The 27,804-nt window shown below is 38.8% G+C and overlaps 2 protein-coding genes across 4 annotated transcripts in view; one reads left to right on the forward strand and one right to left on the reverse strand.

The window, feature by feature from the left end:
- The window catches only part of ppp2r3b (protein phosphatase 2, regulatory subunit B'', beta), a 38,823-nt gene extending 16,523 nt beyond the window's left edge, over nucleotides 1-22,300 (forward strand). The window contains exons 1-13 of one of the 2 annotated variants that reach the window (XM_088604939.1): nucleotides 4,855-5,346; nucleotides 9,585-9,770; nucleotides 11,399-11,502; nucleotides 11,830-11,932; nucleotides 13,303-13,377; nucleotides 15,882-15,968; nucleotides 16,995-17,151; nucleotides 17,941-17,989; nucleotides 18,180-18,269; nucleotides 18,622-18,797; nucleotides 19,505-19,623; nucleotides 19,711-19,817; nucleotides 20,872-22,300. In XM_088604939.1, coding sequence (XP_088461065.1) covers nucleotides 5,200-5,346; nucleotides 9,585-9,770; nucleotides 11,399-11,502; nucleotides 11,830-11,932; nucleotides 13,303-13,377; nucleotides 15,882-15,968; nucleotides 16,995-17,151; nucleotides 17,941-17,989; nucleotides 18,180-18,269; nucleotides 18,622-18,797; nucleotides 19,505-19,623; nucleotides 19,711-19,817; nucleotides 20,872-21,016 — 1,545 coding nt within the window. In that variant the 5' untranslated portion in view covers nucleotides 4,855-5,199 and the 3' untranslated portion in view covers nucleotides 21,017-22,300. Of the gene's footprint in view, nucleotides 1-4,854; nucleotides 5,347-9,584; nucleotides 9,771-11,398; nucleotides 11,503-11,829; nucleotides 11,933-13,302; nucleotides 13,378-15,881; nucleotides 15,969-16,994; nucleotides 17,152-17,940; nucleotides 17,990-18,179; nucleotides 18,270-18,621; nucleotides 18,798-19,504; nucleotides 19,624-19,710; nucleotides 19,818-20,871 lie in introns of those variants that run through there. The other variant, XM_088604937.1, reaches the window with a different exon arrangement.
- A 46-nt stretch (nucleotides 22,301-22,346) lies between these two features.
- The window catches only part of LOC148676212 (cohesin subunit SA-2), a 38,615-nt gene continuing 33,157 nt past the window's right edge, over nucleotides 22,347-27,804 (reverse strand). For both annotated transcript variants that reach the window (XM_088604936.1, XM_088604935.1), the window contains 6 exons: nucleotides 27,696-27,797; nucleotides 26,608-26,762; nucleotides 25,799-25,927; nucleotides 25,092-25,297; nucleotides 24,333-24,444; nucleotides 22,347-24,144 (listed from right to left, as the gene is read on the reverse strand). In XM_088604936.1, the coding sequence (XP_088461062.1) occupies nucleotides 24,009-24,144; nucleotides 24,333-24,444; nucleotides 25,092-25,297; nucleotides 25,799-25,927; nucleotides 26,608-26,762; nucleotides 27,696-27,797 (840 nt within the window). In that variant the 3' untranslated portion in view covers nucleotides 22,347-24,008. The remainder of the gene's footprint in view (nucleotides 24,145-24,332; nucleotides 24,445-25,091; nucleotides 25,298-25,798; nucleotides 25,928-26,607; nucleotides 26,763-27,695; nucleotides 27,798-27,804) is intronic.

The raw sequence follows: 27,804 nt of genomic DNA on the forward strand, positions 1-27,804 counted from the left end.
ACTCTAGGTTTGAAACCAAACATGACCTGTTACCTGTTAATTCCTAGAATTGGATTTTGGGAGTAAACCCTGGATTTGCGTCTCATTTGCTGTGGATTTGGAAAAGTAGCTCACTGTGGATAGCAAAAAAAAAAGAATAAGCTGATTGAGTTTTCATTTGATAGTTCACGGAAGGTGAGATTTAACTTATTTGCTATCTGCATTTTCCTCGCAGTTGAAGTGCAAGTATCCAATGTTGTCAGACAAAACCTTAAAGTCTCTATACCATTTTGTATAAGCTTCCAGCGCAAGTGTTCCCTTCCAACATAATGGCAAATTATCAAGCAGTGCAATAAGCATTTTGTTGCAAATGATCTCTGACTGTGCCTCTCAGAAATTGCACCAAAGAGTGGAACAGCTGTGCAATTTGGCCCAATTTTATCCTTCTCGGATGCCAGCTTCGGAATTGAACAAAATGGGGGAAATGGTTTTTCTCTCATGTTTGAAAGCTTCTAGATTAGATGTTATTGCATTCCATGGTTCTGTGGGTTTATGTGTATATAAGTGCAGGGTGATTTTGTTTTAGAATTAGGGCAGACTAATAGAGATGTGCTTTTAAATTGAAAATAACATGAGGGCGGTGTTATGAGAGGAGCACACTGCATGTTGCTTCTGAAGTGTCTGCTGTGGGCCACCAAAATAAGCACATTGTAATTAGTGGGTTGCTTCCCCCCAAAAAAGTTTGGGACTGGATTCCGTTGCAGCCATGTAACCCTTTCCTTTTTACATGTCTGAAAGGGAGTGTGCAGTATTGAGGTTATTCAGAGGAAGGTTTTGCAATTTGACGCAATGAGCCTTCAACAGGCAGGTTTGCTAATCTGGTTTCTGTTGCTTGGCCTCTTGTGCACAGAATAGTGGATGTTCATTTCATTTCCGTGAGATATGATAGCTACTGTCTACCAGAATTAACATTCAGGAATAATGAAACAGACATAGTGGTTTTCATGGCCGCTGAATTTATTTTCTTAAATGTCCTATGGTTTATTTTATTTATTCCTCTAAACCAGTAGTTCTTAGCCTGGGGTGCACACTCCCCATGGGGGGTGATATGCTCTTTCTCGGGGTGTGAGACATGCCAGATCTTTTTAAAAGGTAAATCACGTCAAACACAAATTAAGCACGGGCATGGAAGTACAGCTACTTTGTTTTACCAAACCTAGGTGTTTTAAGGTAAACTTAAAGTATAATTGTTCATGTATTCTTAACAGCAAAATTAAAATGATTTGTAATCTCTTTCATTCTATAGTACTGATATATCTGAGGTTTATTTCTGATAAGGGGCACAAGAACAGATTTTAAGAACCAAAGTGGGGCAGGCTGCGGTGAAGATTGAGAGCTATTCCTCTGAACAATGGCATTCTGTGCAATATATTAAATATATATATGTATACCTTCTATTTTTGTCTTGGCTTGTGTATTTTATTACTGTTGCTGTGGAAAAACAGCGAGCCCCACTTCGAACAGAATGAGTGCAGAATGGGGTCTTGAGGATTACTTGTTCTGACCAGACATTTTCTCAAGCTAGTTTAGGTTAAATTCACAATGTTTTTGTGACTTCCACAATAAAGAGAATCTAAGTGATTAACCACCAATTCTTCAATGAATTCTAGTTTGTGTGTCATTATGCCTGTGATAGACTGGCGTCCCACCCAGGGTGTATTCTGCCTCATGCCCGTTTCGTGTTTCCTGCTGCCCTGTATTGGTTAAAGTGTTTCAAAAATGAATGGAGGTCCTTGGGCAAATTCTTACACAAAATATAGGAAGACTTTACAATGGGATTATAAAAGATCAACATTTACAAACTCTAGTTAAAAATGCAATGCATCAAAAACACGTTTAACAGCATTAAACAGGGTTTATGTGAATATTCTTTATTTTTTCCCCCACTCACTGTTGGTGGGGTTCAGCTCTTTTGTTTTCCCATGAAGTTATTTTCATTCTCCAGACGAGATCGGCCCGATTTTTGATTGACTGGGGCAATTGCCTGATGTCTGTTTTTTTCTTCACGTCGGTTGCTGTCACTTTCTAGGAAGTATTATGCTGTTGAAATAAATATGTCTTGACCCCTCTTCTCTTGCTATTATGAAATCATTCCTTTCTTAATCTGATAGTGAATAATGTGTTCAAGTGCCTCACACTGCATGCAGACCTGCTAGTGGAAGTGTGCTCCGAAACTTCTTCTGTCTTCAAGCAGTAGCATAAATCTTGGAATATGCATTGTGATTTTAATCTGCAAAGATTAATAATCCTCATCAAATCTCTGTGGTACATTACATTTTGTATTTTAAAGTTTAGTACGACTAAGCTTTTCAAGGCTAGTGACTATTGTGATAGTGTATCTTGGAATACTGTATGTAATGGATGTGCACTGGGTATGTGTCCAGGCTCAGCAGTGGAGGTGGAATGAGAGAACAGTCAACTGTGCGCAGAACTGTTCCTTCTTTACTGAATACCATATAAAAGTGCCTTAACCAATTGAACTGATTGAATTCCATTGGGGTAATTTTCGTGAATTTTGGAGAAATAGTCCAAAACCTTCTTTTAGAACTGTTATGACCTCGTGGCCCATTGCGGGAGGCTTCTTGTAGGCGTCATCTGTGTCAGAGGAGGATTTAAAAATACTAAGTACGGGGGGTGTGAACAAACGTCACCCTTGTGTTTTTTTTTTAATGAAAAATGAGACCTTTGCTCTGTGATCAAAATAAGATTACAGTAAATGTTTTGAAGTCTGTCAAGCACATAGGTTTTTCTGTTATGTGCTATTTTTATCCTGTTCTGTGGGTGGTATGAATAAGTGTAGAATGCACACTATTAACCTAGAGAGCCTACCTCTCCCCATTAAAACTTGGGGAAAATGCAGCGTATTAATGAAAAGATACTTTTGTTTGTAGACAACAAGGTGAGGTAATTATGACCTTGTTATTGTAGAACCCATTACTTTTCAATAAATTAAGTGAAGTTCAGCATTTTAGCGGCAGGTGTAGATATCTAACGCGTTATTTCTAAAAACCTTTTTACCTAGAATGAACAGCTTGCATTCTTCATTGTCATTTTATTGCCCCAAATGCAAGACCTTGAACTCAAGAATTTGAGTTCAGTGAGTTATTTATGTATGAGAATGTTTGTTTGTCATTAAGTTCTGTAATGTTTTAATGTAGTCTATTAATTTGTTTTTAGGTACAGTGGAATTCTAAGTCTTGGTCTTAGTTGTATTTTATTTACTGCACTTGAACTTTCAACATACTATTTCCCCTGTGGTGTACATCATGAGGTTTATTGTGCCTTGACTGGAAACAGCGCAGTTTAAGGGAAATGGCACTTGTAACCCGGACAGCTGCACTCATCTCATTCAATCAGTACCAGCTCACTGCTACAGCACAAAAAACTATGAGGTCTTTGTTTTTTCATTATATATTTGTACATCCAAAACATTGTATCCCATAAAAGAAAGACTCAACTGTGAGAGCGAAATGTGAATGTTTAATGGCAATAAAAAAAAATAGAATTCCTTTGTCCTCTACTCAGCTTTAACAGCTCATACAGGAACTGAAAAGTATAATTCAGTCAGTCTCTGAAGAATCGGTATACTTTCAACAAACCTTAATGGCACAATTTTGTTTACTAGCTTATTGACTGATTTCTATAGCAGCTAGCTTGTAGGTTCAGGTGCTTTGAATTCCAGTTTTTATAGAGATTATCAAAACTGGACAGTATCCTGTTATTGTGAGATAAGAGGATTTGGAATTGCAGTGAAAATGAATGGAAGAATCTAATTGTCGTCTATCTGATCTGCCTGTAAACTTAAACCTGGGTGTGCCTTATTTTGAATCGGAGCGTGGAACCTGATGGTTTAACACTGCTAATATGAACGCAAAAGCGTTGAGCATTCCTCCCATTCAAGTCGGCACCCTCGACATGTATTAATAGGATCCATGAAAAATGACATTTTCAGCTGTCCTGATTTTCTTAAGTTGCTTTAGATCAGAACATTCGGCAGGAATTGTTATAATTGCTGTCAGCCCTAAAACGGATGTTTGTTAGAACTAAAATAAACTTGTTTCTCTAGATCTTGTTTCTTAGGTTGCCCAAACAGTACACGCGGGCTTTTAATAGTCTCAGGCTGGTTAAGCTATCGTTCTTTGAATGCTATGCATCCCAATGCCTAGTGACTGTTATCAGCGATAATAAGAGATGGCATAGCTGGAAACAACCGTGCTACTGGGGGGGGGGATTCTTGTCTCGGACATCCTCTTCCTCTGCTTATGAAACTTCTGAAATGTTTCTGCCTCCCCCTTCCCCAATCTTACGCATGATCTTCATTGTGCAATGTAATGCAGTTCTGAAATTCCCTTTTTTTTTTTAAAACTGAATGCAAGAATAAAAATCGCCTCAGAATTGGTGACCATTCCGGGGCCTGTTTCTGCGGCCAGAACAGCTCCCCTGCTTGTGGTCCGAAGGGGCCCGTGAGCATCAGCGATTGAGCTGTACGAGGGTCCGGTGCCAGGAGCTGCCAGAACTGCCGGCGATAAAATGAGATTCCAAGGACGTGCCGTGTATTTGTTCTCCTGAGAGTGGAAGACAAGTGTACAGATCCCTGCGAGGTCTGGCAGCCACTTACAGCTGGACACTTCAGTCAAACGGGACAGCTTGACCGGTTTGTGACAGAAGGAAATTGGTCAAGGAGGGGGTGTTCGGGGGGGGGGGGGGGTGATCCAGAAAGAGCCAGTACCCGCTGTAATTTTGGCATTCTGCTGCATCCCAAGAGTCAGCTGGATCTTATATCAGAGAGCTCGAAAACAACAGGTTTGTTTCTTTACATAACCTTCTGTGTGCGCTGTGGAATGCAGGCTGGAAAGGGCAGTTCCACACGCCCCAATAACGCCCCCCCCCCCCTCAACTACCACCACACGTCTCCCTAGTGACTTTTCAGGATAGGGTTTTCTGATTTTAGCCAACTTGTCTTCGATGTATGGAACAACAGGCTCCAGCCAAACGGCCAGGCAGAATATCCCGGAATTAAAAAGGCACAGTTGCTGCTTGGAGTTAAGTGGCTGAAGCTTTGATAAGAGAAGCAGAAGCTCGGCTGTGGTGCAGATACCACTGATTGCACAGCCGTGTTTACTGGAAACGCTCGGCGTGTCCTGCCTTTTGGAGGGCTTAATGAAGTCGGACATTATGAGGATGAAGGACATTTCACTACGGCAAGACCCAGACCTCCGAAAGGAATTGGCATTGTTGGCGCGGGGGTGTGATTTTGTCCTGCCCTCCCGATTTAAGAAGAGACTGAAAGCTTTCCAGCAAGTACAGGCAGGTTGTCTTAATTTTGTTCTTTTCTGGGGACTCGTGGCGGAGCTTGAAGTCCATAATTTTAGGGAGTCCTCTATGGACTGATGGAGTCTGGTTTTGTTTTCCAACTTTCAGTCTTTGCTTGGCTTTCAGTCAGTGTTTCAGTCTGTTGTGTACCTTAAATATGGGATAAATTCAATTAAGTAAGACTCTCCTTACATGTCACCCTGTGACGTAAATTAAAGAGCTTCTTCAGGTTTCCTTCTGCAGAAACATTGTAAAGAATGACCGTAAATCGGGGTTCAAAAAGAACAGTGATCAATTCCCTTTTATAGACGTTGGGCCAGTGAGGACATGAAGTATTTGCTATTTGCTTTCTTGTTCAATCATTCATTGATTGAAATGATTTAATCTCGTTGATTGCAATTAATGACAGAACAAGTGTCATTCTGAGGCGTGATACTAGTGTGAAGTTTCCTCAATTTAATATTTTTATCTTGCTAAATGTACTATTGTATTTTTTCTTTTTACAGTTTTTATGCAATCTGTCATAATCTAAATATTTATTTAAAAATTGTTTATTTCACATTTGTATACTTTTAAAGTATTGCATTAAAGTTATAGGAAAGAAGTTGTAGTATTTTTTGTTTTGCTAGTAGTTTTGAACCCATCGTTTGGGGGTATTACAGAACCAAGACTAAAAATTTGTTTGCATGTGACTAGCATGCTTTGGTCACACACCAGAGCTTTACTAATGGCTTCTGGTTGCTAACCTAGTCATGGGTGTCCAGTGCACAAACATGCTTTCTGTGTTCTTCCGTTGTGGTAGAGGTCTGTCTGGGAAGTAATCGGTATGTCAAAACAATGCAGCACCCTTGTTTCTCTGTCTCAGAGTGGACCTCCAGTAGCAGCAGTGAAAACAGCCCCAAGTATGCTCATTAAAGATAGTGTTGAACAAAATAAAAATGTGCGCCACTGGAAATCCACAACAAAATGTTGTTGATTATTTTCCATTCGTTTTAACTTACTGGAACAGTTCACTTTTGGGGAAAGTCATCACAGCTATATCTTGAGATTTCTCAAGTGAGATTCTTAGTGCTAGACCTCAGAAATTGATGTGGTTGTTTTCGTGCAAACATTTTCACAATTACATTGTTTAAGAAGACCAAATGTGGCCATTAGAATGTAGTTCTAACCTCAGCACACGTACACAAGCAACACACCAGTGATTAATTTAACTGACTGTTATTTTTATTTAATATCAAAGAGAGTCATTTCATAACTGTGCACTGTAACTGGTAATACAAAAGTTTGGGTTTCTAAACTGTGACTTTATATTTAATGCCATTAACACCATACAGTCTTCATGAAACGCTGAGAAATTTTCATATTGTTTCACGTGTCTCATGTATTTGCAGACTTAAATGTTAAGGAAGTATTTGTGATGTTAAGGTGGCTTTCATTTCACAGAAGATAGTGAAGTTTAAAAATGCAAACAAAGTTGAATGTGGTTCATCGTATTTTAAAGCTTTTTAAAAAAGGAAATACATTATATGAAATCAAATTTTCAGTAACTGTTGACATAGACAACAGTTACTATTGTATTGATTGTATTGATAAGATTGTCAGTGAGACAGTCACTTGCTGTTTAGGAGCTATCAACGATCAGCTACTATCAACTAGGGGTTGGCAATATGCTGACCAAAAGTTTTATATACGTTTGCCATCAGTATGAAATGTATATATCACAACTGACAGCACCGATTGAAGTGTTTTTTGTGCCCGTATACAATTGTGACAGGATTGGTCAAGCAAAGGATGACAGGAATTTTACACTTGGCTTGCAGTGTCATCTGAAAATGACAGATATACTGTATCTGTATCTGTTTATTAAACAGACTTTATCCCATTATGAAATAAAAGCAGATGAGAGTTTGATTGCATAAACAAACTGGCTAACATTTTGTGCAAAGAAATTGTGCCAAACGTTCTTCACTGAATGCTGTTTCATAGCCTTGCAGTAGACATTTTCTTACATTACAGCTATGAGCAATCTTTTTTTAGCACGATTTCAAAAAGTGCTTTGTTAATTTAGAACAGCAGGAATGTTGGGTACTTGGATGCTGATGGAGAATGTCTGAGACTACTAGACAGATACGTTGCTAATATAAAAGATTCCAGTCCACACGTATTTAGCTCTGCAGCCCTGAAGATGATTGAGACTCTTCCTGTGGTCATGCAGATTAATTGCACATCCCGGGCCCCGACCCAAGGCACACAGCAGATCTCATGTGAGTCTTTAGAGTGAAGTACAGGGTTGGCAAACAATTTGTGCATGAAGTTAAATCGGAATTGATGTACTGTGCAGAGTGACAGACTAAAGTATAGCTCGGTATTTTTGGCTGGTTCTGCTATTGGCTGCTTCATAGATCATCAGTCGCAAATCATTTGTATGTCAAGTTCATCTGAACAAGGAGGAAAATAAATACTGACAATGAGACTCTCTGTGATGTCCACTCTTCTCTCATTTGAATACAGCTATTACATAATTCTGTTTCACTTCCAGTGCTGCAGATGTTTTCATTCTGTACATGTATAACAGCAGTTACAAATGAGAGGTGGTCTTTTAACCCATCTAGCTCTTTTGTTATTTGCTACTGAACTGCTCTGAGGATCTCTTCCGGCCAAAATATCAGCTTCAACAACATGGCTGGGTAGCTTGTTGCATGCTCTACAATCCTTTTGGGAAAAGAAGTGCCTCCTGTTCCCAAATAATGCACATTACCTATAATTTTCTTTGTTATATTTAAAATTGGCATAACATTTATGGTTATCAATGATATCATAATGGTGTATGATGTCGGTCATACCTTTAATGTACAATGCACATTTTTAAGCATGGACTGAATTTTTCCATTTTAGACTGTAAAGAACATTATATTTTGTTTGTGAGTGATTTGCAATATAGTTTAGGGTTACGCTCTAGAAGGCTTTGTAAAATTGACCTGAAGAGCACAACATCCCTGATTCATTTTATGTGCGTGATCTCCTCTGCCTTTATCACATGACAGAAGCCATTAAAACCTTAATGTCAGGTTTCTTCTCAAACCCTGGTTGAAACATCAGATGATCAGGGTTTGAGAAGTACTTTGTTGTAGTATTGGTACATCACATTGGCTACAAGGGAGAGGAGGCTGTTTGGCCCATCACGCTCATTTGATTCTGCTTTAATCGCACAGGTACTAGACTAAAAGGCAATGACCACTACCCCCTGTAAGGAAAGGGACAGTTCAGAATAGCCAGCCAAGCCAAACCAAATTGGTTTCAGGATGTTGGAGGAGGCTTGGACATGTGGCATGCCCAGGGTCACGCAAACTCCTCACAGAGAGGCACCCAAAGCCAGACTCACATCCTGGACTGTGGTGTTGTGGCAAAATAGTCTGCTAATAAGATCTTATATAACTGCGATTACCAAGGATTTAATCCTCTGTTCTGCTCATAAATAAAATGAATAAAGTCCTGCAAAACGGAGAACCAGTGTTCGTATCTTACTTTAAGTTTTGATGAAAACGCATCATTTATTTTGTATTGGGGGAAGAGAGTAAGTTGTGGCTGGGGAAATTAAATGCTCAAGTCTTATCAACAGTAGCGATACTAAAATGAGTGTTTGGCAGCTGACGTTTTTGAATCCATGATTAAATGTTACATTTCATCTGTAAATCTGGAACTTGTATACCTCCATCTTAAATTTGCTGACAGGTATTCAATTTCCTGATAATTTCAACAAAAAGGTGTACTTTCAGTAAGCTTCATTCTGCTAAGTGTACATTTCTACATTTTCTAAACCTTTTTTTCGTCTATAAGATTCCCAAGCTCAAGTGCCGTTTCCAGCTAAGAGTAGCTTAGGAATCGGAAGCAATATAAAATGATTGTTTGCTCCATGATTGGAATTTTCAGCAGGTCTGTTTTGGCTTTGATGGCAAATGTAGGCTCATATTGAAAATACAGCATTGCATTTCTGAGACACCGTATTTGCTTCAATCTGTATTCCGGTTCCATTTCAGCCACTAGCAATCTCCTAGTAGACGTTTTTCCTTTATGCGTAAGTAAACAAAGACATTCATTTAACTCAAAACAGGAAATAAGGTTTCCAGTAATGAGGCTATAAAGGAGCAACCATAATTTTAAGCGTTTGTGTTTAAATAATGTAAACAGGATAGACACATCTTGACTGTTCATATATTTTTTTTTATTTGCAGGCTCAGGTAAAGAAAGATGAACCCATAACACCAGCCTTAAGTGAGAACATTCCAAGGTTTTATTTCCCACGAGGACGGCCCAAAGCCAATCCCAACATCGACTCGCTCATTTCCAGAATAGAGAGAACGTTTTCACAGTTCCCCAATGAAAGGGCAACTATTGAAGACATGGGGAAGGTAGCCAAAGTGAGTATGATTTACCACATCTGTTCTCTTGCCACCCAACCAGCACAGCCATCTTCCATGTAATTAAGCTTATGGATTTTATGAGAAAGGAATCTGTATCCTAGCTTCCCAAGGTAGGATTGGAGTGACATGTATACGGCTCTTGTCATACTTGTCGTATTCCAAAGAAAAAAGGATTATTGCATTTCCTGCAGGAAGGCTTAATTGCGCACTGAACAAACACTTCCATATAGACATGGAAGACATGTTTATAGACATATTTTCTTTGTAAAATTAGAGGTACAGTTTATTCACATTAAAAACCTAAAAATAAACATCCTGTGTTGCACAACAATACAAGTTTAAAAATAGTCTATAAATGAAGCTCAGAGGCCAAATGCTGAGAACCTGAATTTGCCAGTTAGAACCTTCATTATTATTATTATTGTTGTTATTGAATCTTAATTAAGTTCACTGTCTCTTCTAAGTGTATAATAAGCTTTCAGCTCAGTCTGTTTACCAAAACATCAAATTAGTTCTCCCTTCACAGACAGCAGCTCACTCATGTGTTAACTGGCAAACTGGACATTATCCTCCATGGAGCTTCCAGGCATTTAAACATTCATTTTGGCAACTTTTTTCTTTAGTTGGTTCCCAAAAGTACAGTGTGTTTAAGCAGGCATTTCAGAGCATAATATACTTTCTCACAATATTTCAAAGGATGTGATTTATTTTCTTTTATACGATGTTTACAGTTTCCAGAAAACAGTTTGGACTGCAAATACCACTCACCACCAAATTATAAGAGAAGAGGCCATTTGGCCAGTCCCATTTGGTAGTCAAGAGCTAATTAATCCAAAGATCTCACCCAACTGTTTCTTGAGAGACACCCAAGTATTGACTTCAAAAACATGTTTAGCCGTACTGTACCACATTGTTCCATACTCCCACAACCCTTTGTGTGCAGACCTGCCTCCTGTTTTTGTTTCTAAATGTAATTTCACAAAGTCTCCACTTGTGTCTCTGGTTTGCATTTAACAGTGACTTTGTCAATGACTTTGATTTTAATGTCTAGGTGATACATGTTAGCAACTTAACATGTTTTTGATGCTCAGCAGCCAACAAAAAGACAAGTACATTGTGTTGCCATTGTAGGTTTTCTTTTGAAATATTAAAGCTGCATGCATTTCAGAGAGATCCTGTTTGTTTGCTTGATCGCAGCTATAGGGTAAGTTAACCACAAATGGTTATCTTGGCCTTTTTGTAGTTTGTCTAGTAGCTACAGAGAAACCGCTTTTACCTTGGTCACTTTGAAAGCTCTTTGATATCTGTTCTCAGCATTCAAAATGCACAAGTAAACACTTGACCTAAGTGTATGCTAGGTGTTATGTGTATGTCCAAAAGTTTATATGCTTTTCATTAGAGATATTTAACACTGTGCACTTTTCCACAGGCTAATATTTGAAAATATTTCAAAATATAAAGATTTAAGGTGAAATACTACACCAAAGTTAGACAGCCCAGCCAGGGAACTTTATATATGTAACTGTATAAGACTATATAAGATGGAAGAATTGAAAATGATTTTAAAAGCTTTAAATCCTTGAACTTATCCCAGTTCTTGTTAAAGTTTTTTTTTGTCTTCCCAGGCTTGTGAATGTCCACTCTACTGGAAAATGCCATTGTTCTGTGCTGCTGGTGGGGACAGAACAGGATTCGTATCCGTTCACAAATTTGTTGCAATGTGGAGAAAGTAAGACAATGGTAGCTTGTCTGTGAGATAGACTGTCTATATTATTTTACAACAACTATAAAATTACATATGCTAATGCTTCATTATAAAATTAACATGACATTGTTTTTCAAATTGTATTAGTTAGAAGATACTATATATGTATTTATATAGCTGTTTAACAGATACCTTTCAATCTAAAGAACAACATTTTGAATTTAAATGGTTTGTTTCCTTCTCAGGGTGGTTTGAAAATAAACATGCAGTTTTGTTCATTTGTGAAACAAGTTTTAAATGCTTGTATTCCTTCATCAAGGAGAAGCCATTTACTCATTTATTGTTTTTCAGAACCTTACAGACCTGCCATGATGACGCATCTAAATTTGTTCACCTTTTTGCCAAGCCGAGCTGTAATTACATTGAACAAGAAGACTTGATTCCATTCCTTCAGGTGTTGTGTTCTGAATATTTTGCTGCAAAACACACGTAATGTGCAAATATAGTGATTGGCACATGATTATCCTGAGAAAGGAAAGTAGGATGAAACTTCACAGTCTACCACAAAACCATTTAGAACATGAAACACATCAAAAGCAACTGACTTAAATAAATAGCAGAACAATGCATTTTTACAGCCCCAGTCTCGAATTCATTTTTATGTTTGCTTTTCACTTTAAGTTTTGGGTGCCTTGTTGTAGGTCACATGCTCCAATCAGGGATAAATGTCATCTAAAAAATACATTTCAACATGTTTTCTACACAAACTACTTTGATAGATTCCCATAAAAGATAGTAAGTAAATTGTAATTTGCACAATCGTTCATTTGTGGAGAAGACTCAATGTAATTTCTTTCAGGTCTGTTTTCCCCTTTCGGAACATGTCGATAAAATATTTTTGTGAACAAGACCAAGTTGCATACTTGAGGGCAAAGAGGGGTTATAGTGAGCAAAATCTGTCACATGATTTATGTTTAATCGTTTTGATTAAATTGAAACAATAGAATGTAATTTGACATTGTGAGCTCTCGATGCATGTTTACTGTGGTCAGTATACGCTGCGTTTGCCTTTTCACTTAGCAGCTCCTGTTAAGCCAAGAGAGTTGCTATTTGTATTCAAGGCAGCAGAAGCTTGGGGTGTTTGAGTTTAGTGAAGAGATGCATTTTGGCATCCTGTATTTAATTTGTATTGTGTGGTTTTGGCAATTGATCTGACTGTTTTGATGAATGAAATAAGTATTGCTTTGGAGTAGATTTGACTTCCCCTGTGGATTCATAAGGAGAGTGATTTATGTATTTTTCTATTATTTAATTTCACAAGGGAAGGGTCAAGGAGCATTGTGTTCATCTGCAGATAAAACTGTTTAATTTTATTTCCACATATGCAAGCACATGGAAATTTGACTTGAAAAAAAATCTGTGGCTTGACTCTCATTACCCCTCCATATTAAAAAAAATTGTCTGCCACATAAAAGGTTTCCTTTAGAAATGATGCATGAAAAATAGGTTCCTCCTGACACAATTTGCAGTAGTCCCACTCTTTAGGCCCTTTAAGAGATCTGATTTACCTAGTAGTCTAATTTATTTCAAACTGGATTCCTTAATCTTATCCAAGTAACTCATTTCAGTTGAGAGACTAATGTAGTCTCCCTGATAAAGATTTCTTTCAGTACAGCAGTGACTTTATTTTTACATTGTAGACTGTTTATAGGCTGTTCTAGTTGGCATCCTGCATATGGTGAATATAAAAAAACAACTCTTCCATATGTTTCAGGATCTCATCTAATACAAGAACAAGAGCAATAACATATTCTTGTTTTTCAGGACGTGGTCAACACACACACTGGTCTCACATTTCTAAGGGAGGCCTCAGACTTTCACTCTCGCTACATTACCACAGTAAGTTGAGTTCTTTGTGGCTGTATCGGCTATGGTCTGGAACTAATGTAAAGACACTGAAGTCCAACCCTTTCCTTAATACCAGGGATACTTTTTTTGCCTTACAGTTCCCTTACCCTTCCAGGTTTTATTGTAGTTGAGTTTCTAATCACAGGGTCACTATATTTACATTTGTGTTTTCCTCCTTTATCATTTTAGGCACGGAAATGAAATGTTGACTGGAATTATCCTTGTACTAGTTCATGAGGTTTAGCTCTCACCTTATTGAGGTTTTCCCTCAAAGGAGAGGAGTGCAAGTGATTTGCAAGTTATTGATACACTGTCTTTCCAAATTTTGTTTGGAACTGATCATAAATTAGGTGCTGTGCAGTCACGGTTGAAATGGCAAAATCTCAGATGCAAGTGGGTGAGACACTGAATAACCTGCTGCATGCTGGATGTGTTGAAAACAGCGTTTTGAAATAGGGTATTGTCATACAGTTTATTCAGAGACCGAGGTCTGAACATTAAAAACAGCTCAACAAGCAAGCAGATCAATAAACGTCATAAATAACCATGAGTGATTTAAGAGCTAATCTAGACTGAAAACCGGCAAACTCGGGGGTCCCCCAGCACCAGGATGGGGAATCGCTGGTGTAGGTTGTAGGTTGTAGGTCTTTTTAAGATGGGAAGTTTGTACTTTTATTGTCTCAAGGCAGCAATACAAAAGTCAACTTGACCAAAAAAATCTGTTTCATATCTCAAAATATTTCTTCCCTCTAGTTTAAAAAAGTAGAAATGGTCATTTAAAGGGGTTAATTCATTATATACTGAGTAATATTAGTTGGTGCTTCGTGTTAAAGTAAAAAATGCTTCTTGATTTACCTTACCACTTTTTTCTTAGTAGTCTTTTATTCCCCCAAGAATGAAGAGGGCGAGTACAGAAATACAAATTTCTGGCTGCTCTGTATGTCACAATGGATGAATTACAGCAACTTCCTGTGACTACACAAACACTGAGCTGAAGCAGGCAGCTGATCTTTCAGCTGCTCTAATGGCTTCTCTGTAATTAGTTTAGTGATCCGAAGGCACAGTAACTGAAAGACCTCAACTTGTATTACTAACTCAAGCTTTTTAACTGGCCACTGGTATGCCAGAGTGAAAGTATTGATTAATTATATTTTAGTTCTGGCCTTTTAGTCCGCTACAAATTTTGGAGGCAGTATGTTGATTTAGAAGCTGTACAAATGCCAACTGTTTAGCACGACCCTATCAGTTGTTTTTCTCCTTTCCACCGAGTTGGGAATACAAGTACAGCACCAGAAGACTGAGAAACAGAAACTGGGACCTTTCATTCACAGTATCACTGTATCTAATTAATGAGTTGTATGATTCATGAGTATATTAAGGATGATTTTTGTCAGTTATTATTTGGTGTTGTAATGTTTATCTTCTGTGTTTCTATTATTACTATTACTTCAGTTGCATCAATGGTCATTGGTTTGTCCTGAATGTTTTTTGGAAAAGCCCTTTTGTAGATCGTTTGTGCTGGCAAACAGAGCAGATCCAGGTTCTGGTTCCGTTCTTGTCCAATTCAGGAAGGCATACTTTGGATTCTGCTCCACAGGGGCAACTCCACAGGAAATGGCTATTCTTTAAAGCACCGGCAGATAAGCTCACCCCTGGTGGAAAATAGCTGGGAGCATGCGACGTGATGCGTGCCCTTTTGCACGAGCTCTCCCGAGTCGCACGTGCGTACAGATGGGCACGCTTCAGCGGGGGTTGGGTTTCACCTTCAAATTCCCACTTACAAGCAACCAGGACAAGAGTGTCCTTATTTTAGAAGCATTTGCGGTGTTCCTGTTGGAAACAAGTGCTGCCTGTATTGATATTCAGTGCCTTGCAAATGTATTGAGCCCATTCCAGTGATGTCACATTTTGCTGATAATGTACACACATTTTAAAGTAAATATTTTAATCACGACTAGATTTTTGATTACATTTCATTTTGATGACATTTACCTTCCCATAAAAGTGTTCAGTGTGATGTAAGCATATCTGGTTATTAAAACTGATTAATTTAAGTCGGTCTTTAATGACTTGTCTTTCCTGCTCTGGCCTCTTAGGAGTTCTTGGAAGTAGGAGAGACTTGTTCAGGTTTGTGAGTGTCTAGCAAAGTGCAGCTTACATGTCAAACTTGCAAATGTGTTATCAAAAATGTTTTTCACTCTATAAGGTTTATATCATTTGCATTTACTTCTAAGTATTTTTGAATAAAGTTATTTTAATGTGTACACAGTTTTCTTTCACTTCTGGCTGGGGCAAAACTGCAGCGTTTCTTGAATGAAGAAATATGTATTATGAATCACTCTTACACTTAATAGGGTGTTTAGTATATATAATATTTATACTTTAGAATATATGTGCTTGTATAATCCAGTAAGAAAAAATGAACTTAACATAGACTAGTCAAGTTTTTTATCTTAATCACAGCTTGAAAACTCTTCCTATTGCATTTTTTTCAGGTTATTCAGCGGATATATTACAATGTAAACAGATCATGGACGGGCAAAATAACATGCTCAGAACTTAGGAAAAGCAGTTTTCTGCAGGTTAGTAACATTTTTGTATGTTAGGTAGGTAAAACTTAAGAAACTTAGCTTTGGGGCTTAAAGTCTTATGATATATGTACAGTTTGCAAGCCTCCAGAGGAAAACAACACTCGGGAGTGTACAATTGTCCAGTACGTTTTTTACAATGTGAAAAGTTGTAACAGCAGCTAGAGCTAGGTAAAAATGATAAAACTATAATTATGGATGGTGAATTTGTTGGAGCAATACATTATAAACTATAACAGAGGGTAATTCTAAACGTTTCATGATAACATTTTAATTTATTTTGTGTTCAGATTTTAAAATGAATAAAATGTAAAATGAATGCGATAATGAATGTTCTTTTCAAATGTCCGTTATAAGATCACATTATTAGCTATATACAAATTCTTGCATTAGGAATTTGTCTTTTTCGCATACCCTAACTTGCTCTCCATGAGACACAGACAGGGAGAGAAGCTTGGGGTCAGAGTGCAGGGTCAGCCATTTATACAGCACCCCTGGAGCAGTTGAGGTTAAGGGCCTTGCTCAGGGGCCCAACAGAGTAGGATTCCTCTGCGAGCCGTGGGATGCGAACCGGCAACTTTCCAGCCACATGCACAGATCCCTAGCCACAGAGCCACCGCACCACCCACATTTTTTATGTTAAAAGGTTCAAACAATGCCACAGGAATTGAAGGCCATTAGCAAAATCAAGTTGTTGGTGCTGCTGCTGCAAAAATGTTGTTCCTGTTGAACAGTAGTCATGCATGTATATTTGATCATGCAGTACAGTATTTGTAATAGCACTGTTCCCTAAGAAAAGGAGGGAACAAAAGCACAAAAATGAAGTCAAATGGAGGGAAAGGCAGGAGTCACATTTTTTAAAGCCTGTATTAAAGCCAAAATCAAATGGACCCCACATATACAGGTATGCTGCAGGTGTGATGATTGATATGATGTAGTTTGGGGGGTTTTACATGGTGGGTAGCACATGCTTTTTGCTGGAAGATATTTTTGAATGTATTCCTGGTGGTTTGTCAACAGAATGTGGCATTATTAGAGGATGAGGAAGATGTCAACCAGCTCACTGAGTATTTCTCCTATGAACATTTCTACGTAATTTATTGTAAATTCTGGGAACTTGACGTGGACCACGATCTCTACATTGATCAGAAAGACCTAGCTCGACACAATGATCACGGTATTGTTTTATTTCTTCTTGATACCAAATGTGTAACCCGGCAGAATAATCATAATAGAATATCCACCTCCTTTAATGTCAAATTTTCAGCAATGTTTCTTACAGGCTTCTTTGTCAGAGGTGTTTCATTAACACTTGCTGTTGCAGTCATTCTGTACATTTTGCTATGGGTAGCTGAATTTTTCATGTTGTGTTCTCTTATGAAAAGAGGGGAAATTAAAGATTTACAAGACCTCAAAACTGTATTTATTAGTAATACTATACAAATCGCATTTAATCACATTGTTTTCAGGCTTTACATAAGTGTCACAGAGCTTTTTCTATTGAATGGCTTAAATCACCAAATTAGTGTAGAATGGACAGTGAAATACAAAGAAGAGGACAAAAGTGAAAACTACATGGAAAAGCTTTTAAAACTGACAATAGGAGGCACTTCTTTACCTGAAGTGTTGTGGGTGTTTGAACAAGCTGTATTGAGACTGATACTGTAGCTTCTTTCAGGAAAAGACTGGAAGAGATCCTTGACTCAGTATTAACTATCAGATAGAATAGATGGGCTGAATGGCCTCCTCTGTAACTATTGTATGGTATTACTTTTAATACACATTCAAATAAATAAACCTTAGTGCAAGGACATTATCATTCTCTTTTCTTATGCCTTATCAAAACCATATTACTGTCAGCAAGAATACACAAAGCATTGGTGTTTCATCTAAGTTCACATATTTTATAAGTATTATAAGTTCCATACTGGATCCTCACATGTTGTGTATTTTTTTTTTCTTCAAGCAATCTCCCATAAAATGATTGAAAGGATATTCTCAGGAGCCGTTACCAGGTAAATGTTTTTATTTCTTGTTCTTTTTAAATAAGGAAGGAATATTTGTGCATGACTCCTGGATAGAAATGAGTACTTTGCCTCTAGTTATTAAAGAAGAATAGGGCTCTACAGTTATTAAATTGTCTGCCTGATGTGAAAGATGCCTTGGGTATTTTTGTGTTTTTTCCTGAACTAGTTTCTTTTGTAGGGGCAAAAGAGCACATAAGGAAGGAAGAATGAGCTATGCAGATTTTGTATGGTTTCTGATTTCTGAAGAGGACAAGAAGACACCAACCAGGTGACTTGGGAAAGCTGACTATTTTAGGTCAACCTTGCTCAAACCAGTGATTCAGCTTTTCGCTTTGCTGCACCAAGAGCGCTTGTAGTGATTATCTCTGGAAAGTGGAATGTCTCTTTTAAGTATTCTCTTCCCACTTCACAGTCATTTGCATAGGCTTCCACTGAACTTATCCACTGCTTAAAGCTGTTGGAAGTGGAGGAACGATGCCTGCCTTCTCAAAACCAGATAAATCCAGCAGTGTGCACTTGATTCTAAGATAGCTGAGGGCAATGAAGTGACAACAAACTATTTAATCAGTAAAAGGGACGAGGGAAGTGTTTTCATTTATGCAGAGATGTTTGTTTTCCAGCATAGAGTACTGGTTCCGCTGCATGGATCTTGATGGGGACGGAGTGCTCTCTATGTATGAGCTGGAATACTTTTATGAGGAACAGTGTCAGAGACTAGAGAACATGGCCATTGAACCCCTGCCTTTTGAAGACTGTCTCTGCCAAATGCTGGACCTTGTCAAACCCAAAACTGAAGGTATGTAGCCTCAAGCTCAAAGGTTTTGCTAGGTATCAAGTGAACAGAGTATCATGTGTAGTGATATCAGAATCAGTGTTTAGACTTATCTGATCCTGCATGGCTGCTTATTTTGAATGCATCGTGTTTCTTAAAACATTAAGCTCAAACATTAAGAAACACAAAAATACATTTTAGTAGCCACAGGTTATTTTTGTCTTTTGTTCTCTGTTTCTGAGAGAACAGCAGGGAAGGCTGTTTATTTAGGACTCTTATCATCTCTTTTTCCTCTTCTTAGTGATGTGAAGAAACTGGATTTGTTACATTTGCTTGCGGTGTTTTTTGTAGCTAGTGTAACACTTGCTTAACAGGCTTTGAAAAAAATTCCATTATACAACTAAGAAATGCAGTATTGTAGAGACTAAAAATATTTTGTCAGTGCGAGAATAGGGAAAATTATATTTCTGGTAGTTACAACAAAAATCTTTTCATTCAGATCAGCAGCTGAACATATAATTGTTCTAGTGCTCACATAGGCAGCTTTGTCTAGTGTCATGTTCTTCGTGGTGTCTTCTGTGGTGGCAGTAACAAAATCATCATTGTAAATCAGTTAAATTATGCGAGGTGGAAATTATCAGTTCTTTCTGCTCACATAGACACCCTTTCTGTTCTAGAAGCTACTGTAGAAACCCTGCCAAATGTATGTCCAAACTCTTGTTCCTTCACAGGAAAGATCACTCTTCATGATCTGAAGAAGTGCAAGTTGTCGCACCTGTTTTTTGATACTTTTTTCAATATCGAGAAGTACCTGGACCACGAGCAAAAAGATCCGTTTTCGGTTATCAGGGTAAGGTTGGCAAATCCGATTAAACATGATCCCATTGGAAAGCGGTCTTCCTAAAGCTCTGCGATAACCCCGTCTCTTGCGTCCTAGGATGGAGAGGGTGAGGTGCAGGACGTCTCGGACTGGGAGAAGTACGCTGCAGAGGAGTACGACAGCTTGGTAGCCGAGGAGGCAGCCAACGAGCAGTTTAATGACGGGTAAGATACTTAAAAGCAAAAAGGTTTAGAAGTTTGTCATACCGAGTGTAATTCCAACACCCTTACCCAGTTTCCCCCAGGAAGACTGTGCAATTACACTATAAAAATATTAGCACATAATCTTCTTTTCACTAGAACAGTGTCAGAAAGTATCTGTGCTTTAAACCTTTAATTTTGTGTTAATGGAAGGTTGGCTTTTTCTGTTGCCTATTGCCACCGATAGATCTCAAACCCTCTGGAATAGGAGAAAGTGGCAATAGGTGAGTTAGCCCTATTAACAGGCGTCCAATGAACATTTTAGGGACTCCAGTAACTTTTAATGGCTGCATCACTGGAGTATTGAAACTGAAAGGTAAGAGTGAGCTACTCTGGTGTCCACTAAGGGTTTTGGCGCAGGTGCTCGCTAGCGTTTCTGTGATAACACTTTTCTTTTCTGGGGTGGCTGAGGTTCTCAAGTCTGTCTTGTTCTCCTCGGCTGACTCTCTATCATTTCTGTTTAAAACTGGACTTCCTGACCCACACGTTCACAGTGGTCGATGATTGAAATCTAAATTTGCATGCACTGAAATACTGATCACAAAAGAGATAACCCTGAAGCCTTAGTTACACAGAAATATTTTATAGGTGAATAGAACTAAGTTGGAGTGCAAGAAATGGTATCATATCTGATATAAATGCAAAAAAGTCAGTTGAGAAGTTATGAACTGGATGAGCCATTTATATAGCAAAGTATATAGTGAAGCAGTCCAATGAAGTACTTCTTAAAGTACAACAGCAGCAGCTCATGTGGGATTTGAGTTTTCCAGTCTGGGTTCCAGAGACTTAGCAGTACAGGCAGCTGAGTATGCTGTACCTCTTATTACAATCCTAAGCATTTATTGATTTAGAGCAGTTTGCAGGAATTATTTCCATTCCATTTTGAAAAGGAATAAAACTGGGATATTTCCATTTTGCTTTTAAAAAAATATATCCTCTTGAAAGGGAAATATGAGATCGAATTGAGTTTTTCTGTTTGAATGGTAAAACATCACTTGATTTTTGTTTGTCCTGTTAGATATGAACATGCCATTGATCCAATAGACTGTCAGATCTCACACGAGCTAAATCTACGAACAGACAAGAGACACTTCTTCCAAATACCGAGCCCGCACTCCAACCTAGACCTGGAGGAATACGAATATGAAGACGACTTTGAATGACAGCTGGTGCATACATGTCCTACATTACTGGCTGTGTGCAGCTGTGCTGCAAAAACTGTATAAAGAATGAATGTTAATGAAGCCTATAAATGTTTCATAGATTAGGTTGTAGCTTTAGGTTAATCGCACTTAACCATGGGAACAGGAAACACAGACCTGGAGAAGCCAAAAGCTGTCACTCATCCATTAAGAATATTTTCATTTTTATACATTATCAGGAAATCTCTTTGCAGAAGTTAAAACAAAATCACACCTAAGAAGTGCTGTTTATGATGTAGCAAGCTAAATATTAAATGTACACCTAAAGTTTTCTAGTAACACTATTATTAAAGATATTATACATATTTTGATTTATATGTTTATATATGGTTTATAAAGAAATTCTAAAATATTCATAAAACATTGTCATTACAAAGATGTAATGCTTTCCAATGGCTTCTCCATTTGACAAAGCACAACACCTACATAAGATCCCATTTTTACATTTAATAATGTAATGCTTTATTAATACTTCAGGACATTTTATCAATTTGTATAAATCATTAGTAAAATATTACAAGGAAAACCTTAATATAAAGTGTTGTCACTGTTCTTTCAGTAGTTTATTTATTTGGCTAATTGTGACTGGCCATTAGTTTTGAGTGTTGTGTTATTTGTAAATAAGAATGCTTCTAATATTTATTATGAAATCATTTGAGAGCAACTGGCACGTGCACAGAATATACCTGTGAACCAATTCAGTTTCTTGCTTGAAGAAATCTTAGTTCGCTGCACTGGAACTTAAAAAGCTTAGACACTGAAAAACACTTGAATTACTGAATGTGCACTAACTGTAAGAGCAATACATTTGTAATTTCTTAGGATTGGCTAATGCAACATTCCAGAGATATTAAACATACTACGAATTTCAAAATACGTTTTCTTATCCTGGTGCCTATAAACCTGCATTTTTACATCTATGCATTAGTCTTTATGAAATTCCCGTGCCTTGTAATATATAATGTATTTATCTGCAAGTTTCAAGTTATTTTTTTTTTACTGTTTAATACTTTTATTTTGACTTTGGAGAGGTTATAAATTATAAGCTGTAAATGTTATTTTGTGCTTGCTGTGTAAAAACAGGGTTTCTAAGTGTACACAAATTATGTTCCATTGTTGATGGCTATCTGCAAAAGTACTTGGGTCATTTCATAATGTACTTTTATTGAAGAATAAGAAACCAATTTTAAAATTTGTATATTATTTTGTTGAAATTATTTTAAATAAAGTATACCTCAGAATGTATTTTCTTGTTTTTCGGTTGTACCCATTTTACAAGCAAATTACATGCTGTAGATCATTCTTTTTTTTATTGAAGCAAGGCAATGAAAATAATGGAAGACGTACAAAAGATCTGTTGTCTTAATGTACACTATCTAATTGAATGTTACACAATGCCATGGTTTTAAATCATCAGTATGCATTTCAAAAGAGTAGAAAACCTTTTTTCTGAGGTGGGTGCTACTTCAGTGAACACAAAACATCTAACAATAAGAAATAATGTAATTACTTACAAAAGGAGTTGCCGTGATGAAAAATGAGCTGTAAATTAGTTCTTACATTTATAACAGTCAAGTTAATCTGGGTGGGGGGGGAAAGGGGTCCAGAATTTATTCCAGGAACTTCCCAGAAAGAAGCCATAGCAATAAAAAAACATGCCCCACGCAAATGAAACAGTTCAAGGTCAAGAATTACCTGTGGAAATTGGCGTGTGCTTTTAGCAAAACAAAACTCTCTCGCCCCTACCCACTCAAGACAAACAAATGTAGACTCGACACCACACAAATGTTCTGTACCACCCCTGCTACCACTTGGCCCTCTTACAGCATTGTCAAATGATAAGTGCTCAATAATGTATAGACGGGAACTCCTGCGACTACAAGGGGAAAATAGAATGTATAGACAAACCATGAACATTGAAAACACACCTTAACACTATTTATCTTATTGGTACTGAAACAATATTTAAGTTGCAGGTAACCTGAAACAGGCATATACTTAGGTGTCTTTTATTCTCCTCTGTCAAAAAGAAATTCTGTAATAAGTACTGGTAAAACTGTTTTGTGTCTAGGAATCCAGTGGCAAAAAATACTAAGGAAATGTTAGGAGCAAAGAAAGGGAAATGAGGTTTAGGTAGAATTTAAGAGTTTCCCTTTGTTCCTGACATACACCTCAAATCTAAAACATAGGTGTAGGATAAAAAGAAAAAATAAATAAAACCGGTTTACTAAAACAACTAGTTAAAATGCATTCAGTAATCAGTGATGCCCAATTCCTAGGCTGAAGGACCAGGGTTGGCCACTTTTCATTCCAGCTGAACAGTCGCCATCTCGATGAGACCCTTAACTGACAGTTTCTGAAGATATGAGCCACTTGCATACATATTTATATAGCCACACTATCATTCTCAAGCTCTTGAGGTCTGTTTTTCTATCCTTCTGCATTCAAACAAGAGTAGCCTAGACATTGGCCTTGCAGAAATAAACTTTAATTAATTCTGTACTGTATAGGAAACTCTGAAAATGACACCGTGTTTCTTCTTTAGATGGATTTGCATGCTCCTGAACCCCCTATCTTTCTTTTAAAAGAACAAAATTCAAAGCACTCATCCTGGAGGGATGTAGGAGTCCGTAGGAGTCAGAAAGAAACAAAAGATCTGATGAGCTTGCACTGCCATTGAACCATAAACACTGCTTGGGATAAATCTGAGTAAATTTGGTGGAAACACACCAGAAAAATAAATACCTGTCAGAAAACACCTAAGGAGGTTCATAGAAAGTGCTATAATTTACAGTATTGATAATACAGTACCTCAATGCAGGAGGAATGAGGGCACTTCCACTACAACAAGCACAAGCCACTGTTCTCCTTCGTGAAGCCACCTACCCCCTCCATCAACAAGTTTGTGAGGGGAACTGCAGAGCACAGCAATCGCAGGGCTGCGCCGAAAGGCTCACGTTAGCTCGATATCAACCGAATCGACGTCCACATCCTCACTCGTAAGATCACGCTGGTCCCTGGACTTTAAAGCCGTGTCTTGCAGCTGAGGGATCTTGTAGGTTCCTTCCATTTCTTTCTTGTCATCTTGGCTGGAGAAAAATAAGCCGCAGCTTTTATTCTAGAAAATAGGCTTAAATACTGTGCTAGAAATTGAAAATGTAGCAATAAGAGTGGAAATCAATCTGAAATTGAACTCCATGGCAATTGCTAGTTGGTATAAACCCAAAGTTCCCACACTTTATTTTACTTTTCTATACCTGGCCAGAGTGTTTCTCACCTTTCACTAGATTTGAGAGGTTTTCTCCCTTTAATAACTGTGGCGGTCAGCTGTGGTGGAGCCTTTAGATCAGGGGTTTTGCAGGCGAGCCAGGAGTTGCTGTGCAAGTCTCCTGAAATTGTAAGAAAGCAGCAAAAATAAGTTATTGACCACAAGTGTAACTAATGTTTTGCAACTCTATTTAAAAATATCATTGCTTTCTCAGGAAACTCCACCCGTGGATATAGGAAACAATAGGACACATTTTCATTCCAGTTTAATAACAAAGGAGTGAGTTTATCACATTGATTTCAGTGTTACATTGGTGTTGCTAATGAAAAGGTGGTCCTTGTATCAGCAGATCTCAAGTTTTTTAATTTTGTCATATTAGGCTGTTGTTCCTTTTTTTGGTAAACATCCTGCGTTCTGCGACACAGTTGTAAATAAGTTTCTTCACCAGGTAGCAGAGGAGAAAGAGAAGTAGCAGATTATAATTGCACAACAGAACAGCAAGTTCCTCTCTCTTTTCAGTTTTGTTTCAGTTTCAGCAGTGAAACACTAGAGTGATCAAAAGAAAAGGCACAAGAATCATCTTAGCCCATCAAATAGTAGTTAATTGATCCAGGTATAGTGAATGAGTCAGGGTATGGGCTTCAGCTGCATGGCTGGGTTGCTTGTTCTATAACCCTTTAAGTAAAGAAGCACCTAGTGCACTTCCTGAGTTTGTTCTGAGGATGGCCGCTGGATTGGCTCTATCAGTGCCCCTGGGAGTGAGCGTACCGTCAGAGGGAGCCTGCCTCAGCGATGACGGCCTGGAGCAGACTGCTGTGGAGGGCTGCCTGAAGGTGTCTGTGCTGATGTAGGAGCAGGAGTCCTCTCCCTCGGTGGTGGCCAGCAGAGAGGCCCTGTAGTAAATCAGGGGGAGCCAGCAGTCCTCTCTGTTATTGACGGTCTGCTCGCCTGCATACCTCTGCAAGTAACTGTACCTGGGGGGGAAGCGACAAATCACTTAAGGGCAAGATAAGTGTTTTCAAACTGAAGCTGGCCTTCAAGACAGACCCAACAATCCTGTGTCATCTGCTGTAGGGAAGGCTCCCGTTTTTAATGTTCCAAGCCTTGGAAATGCAGCTCCATGGAATGGAACTTACCACACTTGTCTGTGGTCATTTGTGCCACCGAAAGTAGTGTTTGTGCTGCTTTTGTTCCCGAGATACAGCTCCTTCATTTTTTGAGGTGTGAGCTCCCCTTCAACGGTGACGAGGGTCTTCTGAGCCCCCCAAAAAAGAAGGTGCAATATCTTGAATGAAAGCACCTCAGAGACAACTCAGGCACAAACCAGCGCACACAAAGTGGTGAGCTCTGTTGCTTGTGCTGTTTGGAGGGGGAGTTCAGAAATGCCCCCCACACACAGACACAGACTGGCGACTCTTTATCTTTAAGTACTTTAAGTCCCCCCTTCCTCGTGTCAGAGAGGCTAACAGACTTACACCGTTTTTTTATCAGGCTTCAGCAGCCGGCTCGAGAACTCGCTGAGGATGGTAAGGTATGAGATGTAGGGCGGAGTGTGCTTCTCCCCTCCCTGCACGAATCCCCCGAAGACGAACTCTATACCATCCCTGCGAACAAAAGGGCAAACTCAAACTGAGCAGGAGCATATTATACAGACAACCTGTGGGGTTTGCACAGCCATTAAGACCCTTCCCACACGAGGCCTTTAAATAATTCCCCCCAACTCTTACGAAAACAAATCTGATATCAGGCCTTAGCCGCTATGAGTAAAATGCACTATAAATCAACAGAATTCCAAATAAAGCAATGGAGCCCAGAAACTACGCGCCATTTGCAAGACAGCTGCATAAAAGCTCACACCCCCCTAAGACGGTTCTGAAATGATCTGTTTTGGGGGCTTTTCTTGATCCGGACTGGGCTGGCTGAAGCCTTCGGCCGTTTGAAAACAATATCTTGGAAAATCCTAAAGCTTTTCATTTTGTGAGCATATAGAGCAGCACGAGAAACAGTGACACAGAGATTAGGTTTTCTAGTTCATGACAACTCAGCCGCATTGTACCAGCTTGAAAATCGCACCAAAATCCTTTTAATCCACAGGTCCCCTTCACATCCCGGCATGGTGAATAACAGCAGGGACAATCCCCAGCTGTTCAGACAGAAATTAAAATATGTATATTTTTATGGGGTAAATGAAAAGGCCAAAATCACACAAAGATATTTTTGGGACAAAGATGAGCTGCGAAACACATTTTCCAAAACCACCCCATGCCATCTCCCAAGAGCTTGCCTGTGGATCAGGGCTAGAGATTCCCTGGATTTGATCTGGTCCCATCCAAAAGTCAGGGAGAAGCGCCGGGCCAGTTCCTTGATGCTGCTGAATGTCTGAATGGACGAACTGCACACGGTGCCGCTCTCCTGCTCCTGCTTAAGCCTGAGGAACAGCTGCAGAAACCACAAACGGCTTCTTTAAAAACTGAACGGTCCCAGCGGCAGACATTTACATAGATAAAAATTCACATTAAAACTAAACGTCTTATTTGGCAGTTGCTAGCTGCAGAAATTTTAATTCAAGGAAACACTTTGTATCACTAAAAACATTATTCACACTTTTCAATCGAAACGTACACCCAAACTTTCCCCAGTTTCTGTTTAACTTCCAGATGTATTGATCAGTGTTTTTAAACAACTTCACTTTAACCTCTCTGTTTGTCAGCGGTCTTCAATATACAAACTTTATTCAGCGTCAGGGACTCCATTCTTTGTACAGAACACTACCACCCTGGGTGCGACCCGGGTTTATCGAGCTACGCATCAGAGAATCACAAAAGAACCCTTCCAGACAAAGCCTTTCAGCACAGACCCTTTACCAATCACTCGAGCAGCTGTGGTTATTACCTGCGATTGGGTTAATTTTTTAATTCACAAGAGCAGTCAATGGTTGAAGCCAATAATGAGTAAAACCATCGAGTGGTTCAACACAACAGAGCGGAGCATGATGGGAGGCCCACCAGAAGAAGGGTTCACAAGGACAAGAGGGTCGGGGAAAAAAGAGAACTAAAAAATGAAGATTAAAAAGCAGGCTCGAAGATAATGCTTCAATACCGCGGAGGTCTGGAAGTGTTTCAGCTCTCTTTCTCATGGCCAGCAGAGCGAACTAGTAAAGAGCTGTAGTAATGGAATGTTCCATCAGATGCTGAGAGCTGTGACATCTCAATGATCTAGTGAAGTGATGACAGCCCGCAAGGCTCGCTGGGAGATCAGGGGTAGGGCCCTGAAACATTTGGCACACATCTTCACAGAGCCAGACAATGGGAGAGGCTTAGCAGATGTCAGATATGTGTCTATGGGCAGGTCCTGCCCTTTTATTCTACATACCTGCTGCAGGCAGAGGACAAGGGTCCTTGCACTCTCAATCTTGTCCATCTGCCTGGTCCTGCTCAGAGTCTCCTTAATGATGTCTCCAAAGTCATTGTAATACTACAGA

This window comes from Lepisosteus platostomus, chromosome 2, assembly GCF_059453375.1.
Source record: "Lepisosteus platostomus isolate fLepPlt1 chromosome 2, fLepPlt1.hap1, whole genome shotgun sequence".
NCBI lineage: Eukaryota > Metazoa > Chordata > Actinopteri > Semionotiformes > Lepisosteidae > Lepisosteus > Lepisosteus platostomus.